Here is a 15,540-nt window from a genome sequence, read left to right on the forward strand (position 1 = left end):
CCACTGACGGCTAAGCCCCCTATGCCTGGCCTCCGTCATCCTGAGGCTTGCTAAAAGTGTATTAATGTGTGTGTGCGTGTGTGTGTGTGTGTGTGTGTGTGTGTGTGTGTGTGTGTCCTGCTCCTCCTGGGGCCTCAGCAAATCTGATAATTACTGACCTGACAATGAATCCTTCTGACCCCCGCACCTTACCAGTGACTCCCCCATGTTCAGACCTCCCCTATTGGCGGTAAATACTCTCAGCAGGTTCATAGCTTTAAGCAGACATTAGTTGACACACATGAAAAGACATTTTAGATCCCTTCTTTACTTTTCCGCACATGAGATATACACAAGACCACATACACACACCACACACAAAAAGTCCCCTCTGTTCCTCTGATGTTTTACACAAGAAACATGGAGAGGAATGAAAACATCTGAACTTAAAAGAGGAGGAGGATGAGGTGTGTGTCTATGATTGAGAGTCAATGCGGGTGCCCAGTGTGCCCTTGACTCACCAGCACACACACACACACACACACACACACACACACACACACACACACACACACACACACACACACACACACTGCTGTTGAGAAGCCTTGGTGCAGGATAACAGGTGTTGACTGAGAACAAGCAGCTACTGAAACTTCAGTTTTTCCTGCTGGAGGAAATCCGATTATCCACCGCTATTCACTTATTTTGGTTATGGTGGTGTTTGTCTTTTAGTTTTCATCTACAATTACTTCAAGTGTAGCATTAATATCCACCAATGTATTTTTCTTATCTCATACCACAACATCATGTAAGTGTGTCCTTACCATACACTGTAAATAATTATTCTATTACTATGGTCTTCAGTTTAAATTGGTGTGTTCACACACTGATTATAATTTGATGGTTGTTGAATTCATTAGTATGATACCATATGATGCCATATGATACGATACGATGCAATTCCATACAATATAACACAACACATTTTATTGTCAACAGACAGAATGTGCTGTGCATTCAGTGCTGCATGCAATTACAGGAGCATAAATACGAAAACAATAAAAAAACAACCATCCACATGTACACAGTCAAGATGATAACAATAAAACCTCAAATTTATTGCACACGATATACTGAAAATGCAAAAACTTTAAAAAGTGGACGTATAGCTGTCCAATATCACCCACTGTTTGTTGACTGCTGTTTTAAGACTTGAACTTGGAATGATAGACATCACCATCTTTTTTTGTTGCCACAGCTGACCATAGTTAGAATGCAGGGTGGATCTGGGAAGGACTGATGGGGGCAGCAGACACCAAGTTATTAAAGTCATACATATTTAAAATTCAGTAGCTGTCTAATAAAGCTAGTTAAATACAGTGTTTGTGGTGGTAGTTTACTCTACCTGTCATACTTATCAAATTAAAATTGGTTCGTAAGGACTAATAGTGACTCCCACGCATGAACTGGCACGTTATTTTATATATTATAAAGCCAAGACTGAAAATCTAACAAGCCAGGTTTGGTGAGTGGTTCAATGTCTTGCTTGCTGTTTAATGCAGACAACAAGGGCGTTAGCCCCTAGCAGCCACCCCAACCCAAAATCAGACAAATTAGCCTCCCTGTGCTTTCTGACTATACAGTTAAAACCCTGCCTGAACCAAGACCAGACAACAACCAACACCTGCTAATCCTTATATGTTGGCTGAACAAGATCTCACCCACTGAAAACACTGAAATGTCTCAAACAAACCTTCCAGTATCACTACCCATGATGTTTTTTAGTTTTATTAATTTATTTGTGTTTGTGTGTGTATTACAGTAAGTGCACAGATGATGTTGAAATAAAGATGCTGTTTGGGGAATGAAACTTTCGATTTATCTGGAGGTGTGGGTCTTGGCTGACCTATGGCAGCACTGACTCATTATAAAGAGACTGCCCAACCTCATTCCAGTTCAGGTTTTGTTTTGCTCAGGGTGCATCAAGTCATGCCTCGCCATCCTTCAATGAGCAGTAATACACCTTTCACTTCTTTTTTTCCCCCTTTTCCATCCCTAAAAAATACTTGAAAGCCTCTGTCAGTCCTGTAGCCTGCAGTCTGCAGCAGAGCAGGAGCTGAGGCCACAGAACGTCCATCATGTCGACAAATTGACTCAATCAACCTCACCCAGGAGCATTAGCCCCGTGCTCCTTTGAAATCCAACACTGTTGACGGTTCAGCGGAGTGTTTCTAGAGAGGGAAAGGAAAAAGTGGAGGAGAGGAGGAGGCCTCATCATCTCAGGCAAAGATGGGGTGAGAAGTGTGTGTGTGTGTGTGTGTGTGTATTTTTAATGTGTTTACTGTTGATGTGTTGATGTTAAAAAACATTGGAAATTTGACATTTTTGAAAGGTGAGGCAAGTTTATGTCCTCATTTACAGCTGTTTGTATTAGTATTTCACAGTGGAGTAAGTGTTTTGTTCAATGAAAATGGAGGTTTGACTTTATGCTTCTTTGTGTGTGTTCGTATGTCAAGTCACACTTCACTGACACAAAAACATGCTACTTTAGCTGCAGGAGGGCTGGAAGTGGAGGCTACACAGAAGTGAAGCTGAGGCTATTTATCAAACACTTCAGATCGAAAACAGAGAAGAGAGGGAGAAAAAGAGAGAGAGAGAGGAAAAGTGAAAAAGAGCTCAAGAGGAAACGCACCTGGGTGTTTGGATAAGAATAGAAGAGCATGCAACAGAGAAATAAAATAAAAACCATTGCATCAGTCATTGCATCTGTGGGATTCCTTTTTTTCTTTCTTTTTTAAAAATGAAATACAGTCAAAATTACAGAAGTAAGCACCTTAAATACTTCCCTTTATTCCATTTAAGAATTAGAGATAGCCACCCCAATATCACCCATTGATTTCTTAGTCACAGTTTTGAAGACTACAGATTGGCATTTTGGTTTTAATCACCTATAGTCCTCTGTATATATCCCCCCTTTACTACCTAGATTGTATTTTTATGTTTATGTTATTATTTTATTTGTTTTTTTGACTTTTTTTTTTTATTCTACACTGCTGCTGCTGCTGTAACGCCCGAATTTCCCCATTGGGGATCAATAAAGTTATATCCTATCCTATCCTTGTTTTTTGGAACAATATGTTGCCACATTTGGACACTTTCGGGACTGTGCTTCGATCTGCTAACCTTTGAGGTAGCCAAGTAAGCAAAGTTCATCTGTAGGCTGTTTCACAGTAAAAAGAAGGCTTATTTAGGCAGCAAAGAACAGACTTATAGCTTACTGTCTCGTAGACTTCTATACAATCAGTTGTTTACTTATTATAAAAGTGGAAATGCTTAAACATGACACACAAACACACACACACACACACACACACACAAACATACACACACACACACAAACACACACACACACACACACACACACACACACACACACAAACACACTAGGTGTAGCCACTGATTGCTCATTGAGGCTCACCTGGCCAAAGTGCTTAAATGGTCAGTGCTGGCTTCAGCAGAAGGGGCATTTGGAGTTGGGACTACTGTGGTTCGGTTAGGGATTGTGTTTTGTCACATTAATCTTAGTTGATCATTGGAATCATTTAGTTTGTGTAATCGCAATAAATCCCTTCTTGGTTTGACTTTGTTAAGTTTTAGTGCGTTTTAATGGGTTAATTTGCGGATTGTTGTAAGCCCCTTATGGTGGGACATCTCATAACACACATACTAAAAAGCATTTCATTGGGCCTCTGTTTTTGATTCTTTGGTGTATCTGTTACTACTTCCCATCCCAGCATTCGTATCAATTTGTATAGTGAGTAAGGTTGTAACATTGGAAGACCTTGTACTCTACATCAACTCATGAGGTTTACGATATTATGGCAGGTATTGAGGTTTTTGTAAACCAATGTGATTACTTTGCATAAAAGTTTAAGAACTGTAACTAATAAATCCAGTGAGTTATAGGTGCTGAGACAATCAGAGTTACAACAATACAATACCTGGTCTCCCATAATTGCACTCTTGTTTTTTGTGTGATTTTTTTGTTTTTGCGAATGCACTTTTAAAAGGTTATTCAACACCAATGTTATCATTATTTTACTCAATTCAATTATTAAAATGCATATTTCTCTCCACTGGGGATGAGACAGACAAGTGATGATGCCATGATGAGGATAGAAAGGAGAAAACTAACTTGTGGTGGAGTGCTAACAAAACCTAGCTTTAATGGGATAAATTCTAAAATTTAGAGATACAGCCTCAACGACTTTACCTCATTAAGTTTAATAAAGAGGAAATATAAGAAACATTTCTTTCTGAAAGTCATGCTGATAAAGCAACTTTAGTCATTCTGACTCTGCACATTCATTTTGCAAGCCCACACTGCCATCCTGTGGTCAATCACAGACTCTGCCGTCGGAGGTTAAACTGTCAGATAATCATCAAGAGCTCACTCTGAAGGTTGTTGTGAACACATTTAGGTTATCTGAACCACTCACTGCTTATCGGCCTGCATTTTTAGATTTTTTTATCTTCACTAAATCCATGTAGAAGTGCAAAAACACAAAATCCTCAAATTCATTACACTTTTAATTTAATTTTATGTGCAAAACATTCATTTTTTAATTCAAAAACTAAAGAAGAAATCATGCAAAACAAAGGAACATTTGCATGTCTTCAACATTTCTTCACAACACAGCTCAACTTTGGTAGTGCAACAACACTAAGGTTTATGAGGCACAAGATCCATATTTTTGTTGGACTGAATGAACTATTCTTGCTGGTTTCTAGTTGAACTTTAAGCATAGTACAACACGGCCAAAAACATATCAAAACATTCTATTTCCAACCTTTCACCTCAACACACCATCTTTGCAACAGCTCAAAAATGATGCTTTTTGAGCATTTGAATTAATTTAATGTTGACGGTATGCTACAACACATTCCAGGTTTGAATTCAAACACAGGAAAACATTGCATTTCTGACAGCTCCACCTCGACACACCCTTTGGACAGAGGTTGGATGGTATTTGTATGGAATGTCATACGTAACCATCAAGTGACATCTCAACCATGATGTAGAGGTCAATATCTCAAAAACTAAAGGGTCTGTTGAATAAAAGAAAAAAGAGTGCCATCATTACTCATCCAAGGCAATAAGAAATGCGAACAAAAACGTTTCTATTGATTTTTCTTGGTGGGGTCATGCGTCTTTTGCCGCAGAATGTGTTAGTGTCCATCTAGTAGTTTTAAAATATGATATTATAAGTGACAACTTTTATCAATGGTAGTATGGTAGTAATATTAGCATTGCAGCTTGGTGGCGAACCATTTACAGCCACAGTGCCTTCTGGTGGATTTCTTTGGCTTTGCATACCTCTACCGAATGGTAGAAATGGATAAATCATTTTTTGTTAGACACTCCTCTTATTGAAATATAGTGACTCAAAATGTGCTTCACTATTTGGTCGAGCATGCAGTATGTGACATAAAAACGATGATTCAATGAATGGTATCTAAAAATGTACACAATTGAAACATATCTATCAAATAAAAATACTTAAAATAATCAAAACTATAAGGTGTGCTCTCATAGGCTATTTATCAGCTACGTGAGTTTTACGTGCCCTCCCATTGGCTTTACGTCTCTTCACGATCCGTCCTGAACCAGCGGGCTGAAGGTGAACACGGTCTGTCTCTAGCTCTCTCCGCCCGTTGCTTGAAGCACTTTCTCCACGTCTCCTCCTCCTCCTCCTGCTCCGGGATCATCTGCGGTTTCCAGAGCCATGTCCATTTTCAGCGATGTCCCGCAGGCTCCCCCGGTAGCTGTCTTTAAACTCACCGCTGATTTCAGGGAGGACAGCCACCCGCAGAAGGTGAATCTGGGAGTTGGAGGTAAGACCTGCCTGCTAATGCCTCATGCTAAGCTAGCGTGCTGATGGTGAGAGTCAGCCCAGGACCCGCAGCTCTCCCTGGCTGTAATCCCTAGCCTTGGTTAGGTATTTACCTTTAGATGACCCTTGGACGCGGTGCTGTAATATCATGTTATTGAATATTTGAAACTCTTTGATTTGACCTTCGCGACAAGCTAGCAATGAAGCTAACCCTGAAATGAGCTACCACTCCAGCTGACAGTCAACATCACCACTGTCTGTCACAATAAAGGCAACAACTGCGACATATTTTCAGAAAGAAACGATGCTTTAGGGAAGTAAAAGCTCGTCTTGTGACTTCTACTGGAGCCTTGTTGACACGTTGTGTGCTGTGTTTCCCACGTCCTTGAACGCATCATTCAACCTCGCTGTTTCATATCTTCTTTATGGCGTAAATAGATGTATATCAACGACGTTGGTCACTTCAAAGATGCGCGCTGTGTGGATCTTTATATATCATGTCAGATACACTCATAGTAAACTTGTTGTGTATGAGGAGTCCGATTTTAAAACTTTACTTATTTTTTTTTTTTTGCAAAAACATTAGTATTGTTGTGATCGTGAGACACCGCAACAGCTCAGGACAGGACTCAGTATCAACAACATCTAACTACCTTCTATGAGTTCAGGAAAGTTTCTATTCAATTACATCGTTAACCCAGTTTGAAAATTAGTACTATTAATCAGACCTGAGGGTAAGAACCGTGTAGATGTATGAAAGATGGGCTGATCTAATATTCTGTTATATTGATTGTAGGTTAGCTTTTACGTGCTCCTCCTTGTTGCCAAAACGTGTATCAGAGCACCAAACCCGTTTGACCAGAAACTGAGAAACACATACTAAACACCATGCATGGCCTAAACAGACCTGCGGCTTTTTGCTTGTCAGGATGCGGTAATGAGTTGCTGCATATAACATTAATTAATTTGTCCATGTTAAGTGTGGATTGGACAAGTAAATCTATGGATCAATAGCTAAAGGTTCAAACAGGTTCTCACAGTGTAGTTCAATGAGTAACGACTGGCATGTTTCCGGAGCATCTGGGATTTCTTTGGCATAACAGCATTGTCCATCAAAAGCCTTTTTGCCACCTGATCCACATTTCACACCCACCACGTGACCAAACGCACTGCCGGTCCTGCCCTGAACTTTTTCTGTATTCGTATATTGTTCTTACTGTTTCCTTTAACCTTTATCATCTTAGCTGCACACACGGGTATCCTGACAGCCACAACATGTATTTTAAGGGATCCACTGTTCCACGCTAACATACTCCTCGTTTGACCTTTTAACTGTGTAGCTCCTCTGATCGTCAGTGTCCATCTACAGCTGTGGTGAAAGTCAGATATATGATACAGCTCTGCACAGGCCTGCTTACAGTCGCACGAGTTCTTGAGGAGTCAAATATGTGCAACACGCAACCTCACACATGGACACATAGTTTAATCTGGACATAAAGTTTGACCTTCAGCCTGTGTGTAACATCAAATTAAATCAAATAGTCCGTTCGTTAACCTAAGGTCGTTCTCCATCTCCCATCGTCTTTGCCATTTTACACTGCAAGATTATTGTAGACATTTTGGCACCATGTTGCAAATGAATCTAACCAGAAAGTGATTATTAAGTTTAAGATTTTCACAAGAAAGAATTATTCCAAAAATGCCTGTGCTGTGGATCCAATCAGGTGTTGATGTTGCTTGATTTTCATGTACTTTCGTCCCCTGTCGGCGGTGTTTGTGCCTGAACTCAAAGGCTTGTTAATAAGAACTCCTTCATTGCTTTCGGTCCTCTCCAGCTTACCGCACCGACGACTGCCTGCCCTGGGTGCTGCCAGTAGTGAAGAAGGTAGAGCGGCTGATCGTGGAGGACGACAGCCTGAACCACGAGTACCTTCCCATCCTCGGCCTGCCTGAGTTTCGCTCCGCCTCCTCCAAGGTCGCTCTGGGAGACGACAGCGCTGCTATCAAAGAGAACCGGGTAAGAGAGCTTTTTGTGGTACCTGTCAGTTCAAACACTGATTGTTAATGTCCTGCACGGATTACAGGGATTCAAACATAAATCAATAAAAATAAGGACACTGGTAAAATAAATCTATTGCAGGGTTGTGAAGGCTAAGGATGACTGTATTAGATGCATATCATATTTCTTTCCCTGATTATTATTGATCAAGTATGTGTAATCTCAGTATGTGGTGTGTGGTACACATAAATTATTTAATAAATCCAATAAAAATAAAATAATTTTGAGCTGTAATCAGTTTAATAATTTCTAACTTGCCCAATATTTGATCTGCTTTCTTTGCTGGAATCACTGTATTTATCTGTCATGCTGACTCTCCGCCATTGTTTTGTCTGTCAGGTGGGAGGCGTCCAAGCTCTGGGCGGGACGGGTGCTCTGAGAATCGGGGCAGAGTTTCTCCGCCGCTGGTACAACGGCGTGAACAACACAGCCACGCCCGTCTACGTCTCGGCGCCCACCTGGGGTGAGTAGGCAGCCGGAGATCGAGTAACAGTGATTTCACCCAAACACAGGACTCCTGAAATCTCCGGGGATGAGCCATATGTGTGAACGCAAACGGACTATTGATGCCCAGTAAATGTTGTGCTTGAAGTCAGCGTGAGCTCATGTGTGCACACAGCAGCTGATAAAGAGGCAAATTCACTTGTTAATATCATATAATCTCTGTTTACTTTAATGGAACAGCTGCATTATGTTTTCTGTTTGCAAGTCTGTTTTTCTCTTTTATTTTCAATACAGTTACTGTATCCAACCACATTTATTAAGGCAAAATTGTAGTCATACTCTGGACTCCCTGAGACCCCTACCCCGTATTCGATGGTAACACGCAGCTCATTTTCTCGAGGCATCCTGCCGAAAGTTTCATCAGTGTATGTTTGAAAACGACTTAACTGACTTATTTACTAAAAAAAAGTCAATAGACTTTTTCTTTTATCTGAACGCCTCCCTGTCAAGTTCTCTTTAACGTTTTAAGCTCCCCAGTCTTTGTTTATCCTACTTTTAATCATGGAAATGGATCTCTTTTTATTAGCATTTCACAGCACAATGAAGAGTTTACCAGTAAACATCTGCTGGATGTCCTTTTTTTTCCTTTCAGAGAACCACAACAGTGTGTTTGCTGATGCTGGCTTCAAAGACATCCGCCCATACCACTACTGGGATGCTGCTAACAAGGGTCTGGACCTCGCTGGGCTCCTCGATGACCTGGAGGTGAGATGGGGGCAATTGTGATCGGCGAAGGGTTAGCTGGTGAATGTCACTGACATGAAGTTGCAATAATCAGCATGACTTAACATTGTCATGTGATTGAGGGTCCAATGAATTTGACATACTGTTTTCCACTTGACTCTCACATCTCAATATCGATGTACGTCCCATATTCCTGTTTCACAACGACGATTTTGAGATCAAATTAGATTTAGTTTGAACTATTCTGAATACAACAAATTACAATCTTTTTTTGGACGATCAGAAAACAACATACAAATTTCAATTACTAACTCCACGACAGCCGATTGTCGAGGAAATTATCAAGAGTCGACTCCACACAATAAGACTCCTTAGACTCAGACGGCTCATGTTGAATACTGCAGGAGACATGATTCAACATCACACTTGTGGTTCAGTGTCATGCTCAAACATAACACTTCCAAAGACTCTGCATATATACAAAAGACTTAACCATTATCAGGGTCACATTGACCCACCTCGACTAATCTATGACGTCAAGAACCCTGGAGCGAACAACAACTCTCCCAGACATCCTTGCAGATATCAGGAAGAGCCGACGACTCTCTCAGCTGTCCTTGGTGTCTAGATAAAGCTGAGCTCTGTCTGACATCAGCAACAGTGAATTAACATTAAACATTAACTGAGGAATTACAGAAATTCCATGACACCACCCATTGATCAGTCTTTACATGGCACAGTGCTTAAACTCATTGTTAACGCAGCAGCTCTGTTCAGTACTGTGTGTTCAGGCCAGCTGGATAGACATCTAATGGGGCCTCACCCAAGAAGCTAGGTACTCTCAAAATGCAGTTCCTTCCTGACTATAAACTACTAATCTACTTCACTATTTTATTGGTCGTAGAATTTCTTATTAATTATGTTTCGTTGATAATACCGATGATGATTGTTTCATGTTGTATTGCATTATCCACTACACGTACAGTATGTCGTTTCTCGTCAAATGTCATGCAAAGGACACCTTAGAGCAGAATTGTTTTTTATTGCCAAATACATTTACATATACAAGAAATTTGTCTTGGTGTGTTGGCGCAAAAAAAAAAAGCAAAATAAGGCTAAATAGCAAGATCCTGTTTTGAACACACATTTTGATGTTTTTTTTTTCTTCCATTAGAAAGCTCCAGAACACTCCATCTTTGTCCTCCACGCTTGTGCACACAACCCCACTGGCACTGACCCGACCCAGGAAGAGTGGCAGAAGATCGCAGAGATCATGAAGGTAATACAAAGCTGCTCATGTCGGGTTTTTTTTATAGTCAATATTCATATTGCAGTGTTTATCAATTCAATTTAAACATCCTGTTACTTCCTTTCAATGTTTTTTTTTTATGTTCACTCAGCAAACCTGTTGGTCTGCATGTAATACAACTGTTTTCAAGTCCTATGTTTAACCTCTACAAGCCATCTGTCAAATCTTTATAGTTTTCTGCTATCACTTATTTCCTGTCTTACTCGTGAGATTCTTATTTTTTAAAGACTTCTGCTCAACTTTTGCATAATGTCTTTTTATGTAATGTCTTTCCTAATGTTTCACTGTTATCACTTGATTATATTTTGTGCTCTTTTTCTTTTTCCCTAGAGGAGGAATTTGTTTGTATTCTTTGACTCGGCCTATCAGGGTTTTGCCTCTGGCAGTCTGGATAAAGATGCCTGGGCCATCCGCTACTTTGTCTCTCAGGGCTTTGAGCTTTTTGTGGCTCAGTCCTTCTCCAAAAACTTTGGCCTTTACAGTGAGTACACGTTTATGTGCCGTTTGCACAATATGGCTCTATGGACCGGTGAATAAAAACACAATGATTCCAAAATCAAAAGTGCAATCCTCAAGATAATGAACTCATTTTTAGCTTTGCACATTTGAAATAGAAACCTCAGTCAAGATGTCCCTCTCTGTTATCAGATGAGCGAGTGGGTAACCTGACGGTGGTGGCTCAGGACAGCGATAACCTGACCCGCATCCTGTCCCAGATGGAGAAGATCGTGAGGACGACTTGGTCCAACCCACCGTCTCAGGGAGCCAGAATTGTCAGCAAAACACTCAACTGTCCCGAGCTCTTCGCTGAATGGTACAACACTGACCAATTAGCTGTGAGAAGTCTCTCTTTTCCCTGTGGACGACGTTTACACTTTGTTTCAGAAAAAAAAGAAAGTTTGACAGTTAACAATCAATCTGATGTTTGTCAACGAAAATGAAAATTTGCAGGTCAAGCAAAGGGACACTTTGTCATACTATTGTTGACATATAATGTACATCCAGTCCTTTATGCTTGCTCTAACAAACCAGTTCTCCTCTCACAAAGCTGCTCCACAGCAGCTGCTGAATTGACACTAAATGAAACAATGAAATTTCCTAAAAGCAGCTACATCTGCAAACAAGAGTGAGGTCATATATACTGCAAACGCCACATTTATCATTCATGACATAATCCAGGTTATTGGATTATGTATTATCAACAAATTATTGCTCCAAGGTTTTGATTGGCTAGCTCTCTCAGTATTGACTACAGTTGATTTCTCTGTGGGATACCACAGGGATCCATCCTCGGCCCTTTACCGTTCTACCGTCTACATGCTCCCATTGGGTCAAATTATCCAGAAGCACAACCTCTCTGGCTTTACATTTAATTGCCAAGTAAATGCAGTAGTCAAATCAGCTCTGTACGATTACAAAGTTAAATCCCATCCCCTCATTCAGTGACCTACCACCCATGTGTTCATCTCCTCCTAGGTTGTCTTTATACACTGGGATAAGCCAGTCGTCCCTGTCCCGTCTTCAGCTGGTCCAAAATGCTGCAGTAATGCTGCTGACTGAAATAGGGAACATATCAGTCCTGTCTTAGCGTCCCTTCACTGGCTCCCAGTATGCTTCAGAATTGATTTTAAGGTTTCAATGTTTGTTTTTAAAGCCCTGAATGACTTGGCCCCTCCTAAGCTCGTAGACCTCATCTAGGCCCCTAAGACCCTCACACATGGGCCTCCTGGCTGTCTCCTGCTCACGGCTCAAAGGAGCTCGTGCTTTTGCAGTTAAAGCCCCTAAAACATGTGGAACAGCCTCCCTCGTTTCATCAGGTCTGCTCCCTCTGTTGACTCATTAAAGTCCCATCTAAAGACAGCTTTTTACATGTAAGCATTTGAGTCCTCTGCTCCTGAATAGACCGCTTCTCTCAGGTTCCCTTTGTTGCTTTCTTTATTTTTGTGAGTGCCGTAAACTCCTGCATATAGTTTGTTAATGCATTGTGCAGCACTTGCACCATCTGCTGCTGTTTTAAAATGTGCTTTATAAATAAATGTGCCTTGACTTCACTGTCCTCACAATGAGTTATCAATGCAGTTTGCAAAGCCAGTGTGTGCCAAGCTAGTTCTCTTCTTTATTGTATAGTAGTAGTATTATTTTATATTGTCCCTTAAAAGTAGGGAGCTGATGACTTTCTCTTTCCCGTTGATATTTACATTTTCATCATCAGTCAAATGTACTCTGTTAGTAGTAATTACAGACACACTCCCATATACGCTCTGCTCTTCTCTGCAGGAAGGGTAATGTGAAGACCATGGCAGACCGTGTCCTGTTGATGAGGGATCAGCTGAAGTCCAAGCTGCAAGCTTTGGGCACCCCTGGGACCTGGGACCACATCACCCAGCAAATTGGCATGTTCAGCTTCACTGGCCTGAATCGTAAGTGTGAATCACTCGCAGAGTCGCCCAAACATCGGCGCGTACAACACTTGACACGCCAAACCAGACGTGACAGTGAAGACGGGAGGTAACATTTGCATGTGGTGGCAGATCAAGCAGAAAGTCAAAGGAGACGTTTGTGCTTTGATTGTGCTCGCGCAACATGAGAAACTCACCACACTATGCGAAGCATCATACTGGATATGATGTCTGCTTTAGCCTGCAGGCCATCACAATAACAGCAGCTCTAATACTGTGGTAAAGCCACTGCACGGCAGACTTACCTGAGATACCTGCAGTAATGCAGGACGTACAAGTTTATCGAGCCATGGACACATGATTCAGCCGACCTGATGATTCATCCTATCACATTACATATCCGGGTTACTCTGTTCATGAAAAGGCCACCTTAAGTTTGTGTCAGCAATTATCTACAAAGGAGAAATCTTTTGACCGTCTGAAACACTTTACATTTTTACCCACGGAGCATTCTTATCTCTGTGAAGTATTATGTTCAATCACCAAGTGTACGACCTGATCACAGGTCTTGTTGGTAGAGTTTTAAAATGCAGACCTCAGACGTTAACTTCGAACTCATCCTGACCTCTTGTCCACATCGAGAGTTTTCTATTAAGCTTTGCCAAACGTACTTCACTTTCCGGTGTCTTTATCGATCTTATGGTCTTGATCGTAGAGCGGTAGACTTGAGGTGTGACAAAGCATGACGCAGTAGTCCATGTAACATCTTTGTGTTGTCATTTGTCTTACAGCCAAACAGGTGGAGTACATGATCAAAGAGAAGCACGTGTACCTGATGGCCAGTGGTCGCATCAACATGTGTGGCCTCACCTCCAAGAACATAGACTACATAGCTCAGTCCATCCATGAGACTGTCACCAAGGTCCAGTAACGGGCTTCTTCGCTCCGCCCACTTGTTGCCTCCTGTATGCCACAGGAAGTGCTGTCGTGTGTGTGCGTGCGCCCTCGTACTCCTCCTCCCATGCTTATCCTGCTCTCTGATTGGTTAAACTTCAGCAGTTGAACCAATTTTTCTGTTTCTCACTTAAAGGTTAGAACATTTTGGGGCAGTGCAATGATTTTAGGAAGACACTTGAACACACACACACACACAGACACACAGCCAAGTCTCACTGTCAGCAGAGTTACAAATGTCTTTTATCCAGATTAAATGTTTATGTGCGGCACAAATCATTTCTGGTCACAGCATTTCACTTGGCTCTCTGGCTGGTCAGTTTTAAACATAATTATAGTGCTTCCTGATTCATTTATGACTCCTAAAGTAGTTAAACATGCAGTGTCTGTAATATTGAACAAAAAACTGGTAGTGTAAATAGATCAGATTTCCGTAGAAGGTCCTGTTTTTTTTCTTCAAAAGCACAGGATTCCTGCCTTATTTAATCTCTTATCCCACAACCAGCCCGCACTCTGAGAGAAATACAAAATGGTATTGTAATTTATAATGCTTAAGTATAATCATGAGAGCAACAGTTGTTGATGACCAGAGGGGGAAAAAAAAAACTCAGAAGTCATGCATGTGCCTGATGTTGAAGGTTTTGTTTTGTCAGACCTGTGCAGCTAAACGTAGAAGTTCATAATGTTAGTTCACAAAGTCGTGCCATTTGGAACAAAATCACCCTTTCTTCTCTCTCTGTTGTTACTTTCTTTCCACCCTGCAGTGCCCTGATTGTGTTACAGAAAGCCTCTCTGTGTTGTAACGAGCCACTCTGATCAGAGCTCTGACACCATGTCAGTCACATGACCACACTCTCGTGATGTGCTGTTGTTTGTGTAAGTGCGCACGGCAGTACGTGTGTCCATGTCCTGTAATAAATTATAAACACCAGGAACTACATATTTGCTTTCCGAGTGTTTCTTACCCTCAAACCTTTTTTTTTTTGAAGAAGAAGTACAGTCAGATGAATATAAAAAAAATGTCATGAAAGACAAAAAAAAATCAGATTTCAATTTGTTAATTTTGGAGACTGTTTTTTTTCTGCATGCCTTAGATGTCACTTTTCAAAGCTACTTTGAAGAAATTAATGTTGTATGCTGATTTTAGCAAATCCTACTGTCATCTCAAGTCTTTGCAGATCCTGTTCATATAATACACAAGGTCAAACTTATACCTTACTAAATATTGTTATTGTGAAAAATGCAGATCAAGGGCCTTCTGGTTTGCATAAGTTTAACTTTGGCAACTGTTTAAAGCAATTTAAAACAACTATAAAACAAATTGTATGTCTTACTCCTGATCTTGTTTTATTTTTTTTGTAAAGAGGCACATATTTTAATTTCAGTCATACACAATCCGAGAGAGAGAGACACGCACGCAGGCAGACAGGCGGGAATCGAACCCAGGCTGCCCGTGCGAGGACTGTGGCCTCAATACACCAGTGCGCCTCCCTCACAATGTATTTTGATGGTAAAACTGGCAATGTTCCAAAAAAGTTTGTCTAAAGCCACAAACAATAAGGTTTGGTTGGACAACATCTCCAAGTAAATAACTACAGTGAAGTAAATAACATTACTTTCCAATTTACAGACAAAACATGTTAGTCGAATCAGTTTGTTTGTTTTCGCCTGTGTAGATACAAATCAAAGTTAACCACACTGATTCTTCAATGTAAAATGAAGACTTGAGACTGGGTTTTCAGTGCATTGAGAGGC

At 40.8% G+C, this 15,540-nt stretch overlaps 1 protein-coding gene across 1 annotated transcript; it reads left to right on the forward strand.

Annotated features, from left to right (window-relative positions):
* Window positions 1–5,614: 5,614 nt before the first annotated feature.
* Window positions 5,615–14,725, forward strand: LOC306820403 (aspartate aminotransferase, cytoplasmic-like). Its single transcript, XM_079338231.1, has 9 exons — window positions 5,615–5,877; window positions 7,712–7,893; window positions 8,275–8,398; window positions 9,032–9,144; window positions 10,298–10,402; window positions 10,763–10,913; window positions 11,081–11,246; window positions 12,710–12,852; window positions 13,623–14,725. Exons 1-9 carry the CDS (start codon window positions 5,769–5,771, stop codon window positions 13,760–13,762), a joined length of 1,233 nt encoding a protein of 410 aa, XP_079194357.1. The 5' UTR covers window positions 5,615–5,768; the 3' UTR covers window positions 13,763–14,725.
* Window positions 14,726–15,540: the final 815 nt, after the last annotated feature.

Source organism: Symphodus melops (assembly GCF_947650265.1).
Source record: "Symphodus melops genome assembly, chromosome: 2".
Taxonomy (NCBI): Eukaryota; Metazoa; Chordata; class Actinopteri; order Labriformes; family Labridae; genus Symphodus; species Symphodus melops.

Excerpts from the sequence above, each read along its gene's own strand:
- LOC306820403 (XM_079338231.1), top strand. The coding sequence starts at position 5,769 with ATGTCCATTTTCAGCGATGTCCCGCAGGCTCCCCCGGTAGCTGTCTTT. Across the intron at positions 7,894-8,274 it reads CTGCTATCAAAGAGAACCGG|GTGGGAGGCGTCCAAGCTCT; the intron begins GTAAGAGAGCTT and ends TTTGTCTGTCAG. Across the intron at positions 10,914-11,080 it reads CAAAAACTTTGGCCTTTACA|ATGAGCGAGTGGGTAACCTG; the intron begins GTGAGTACACGT and ends CTCTGTTATCAG.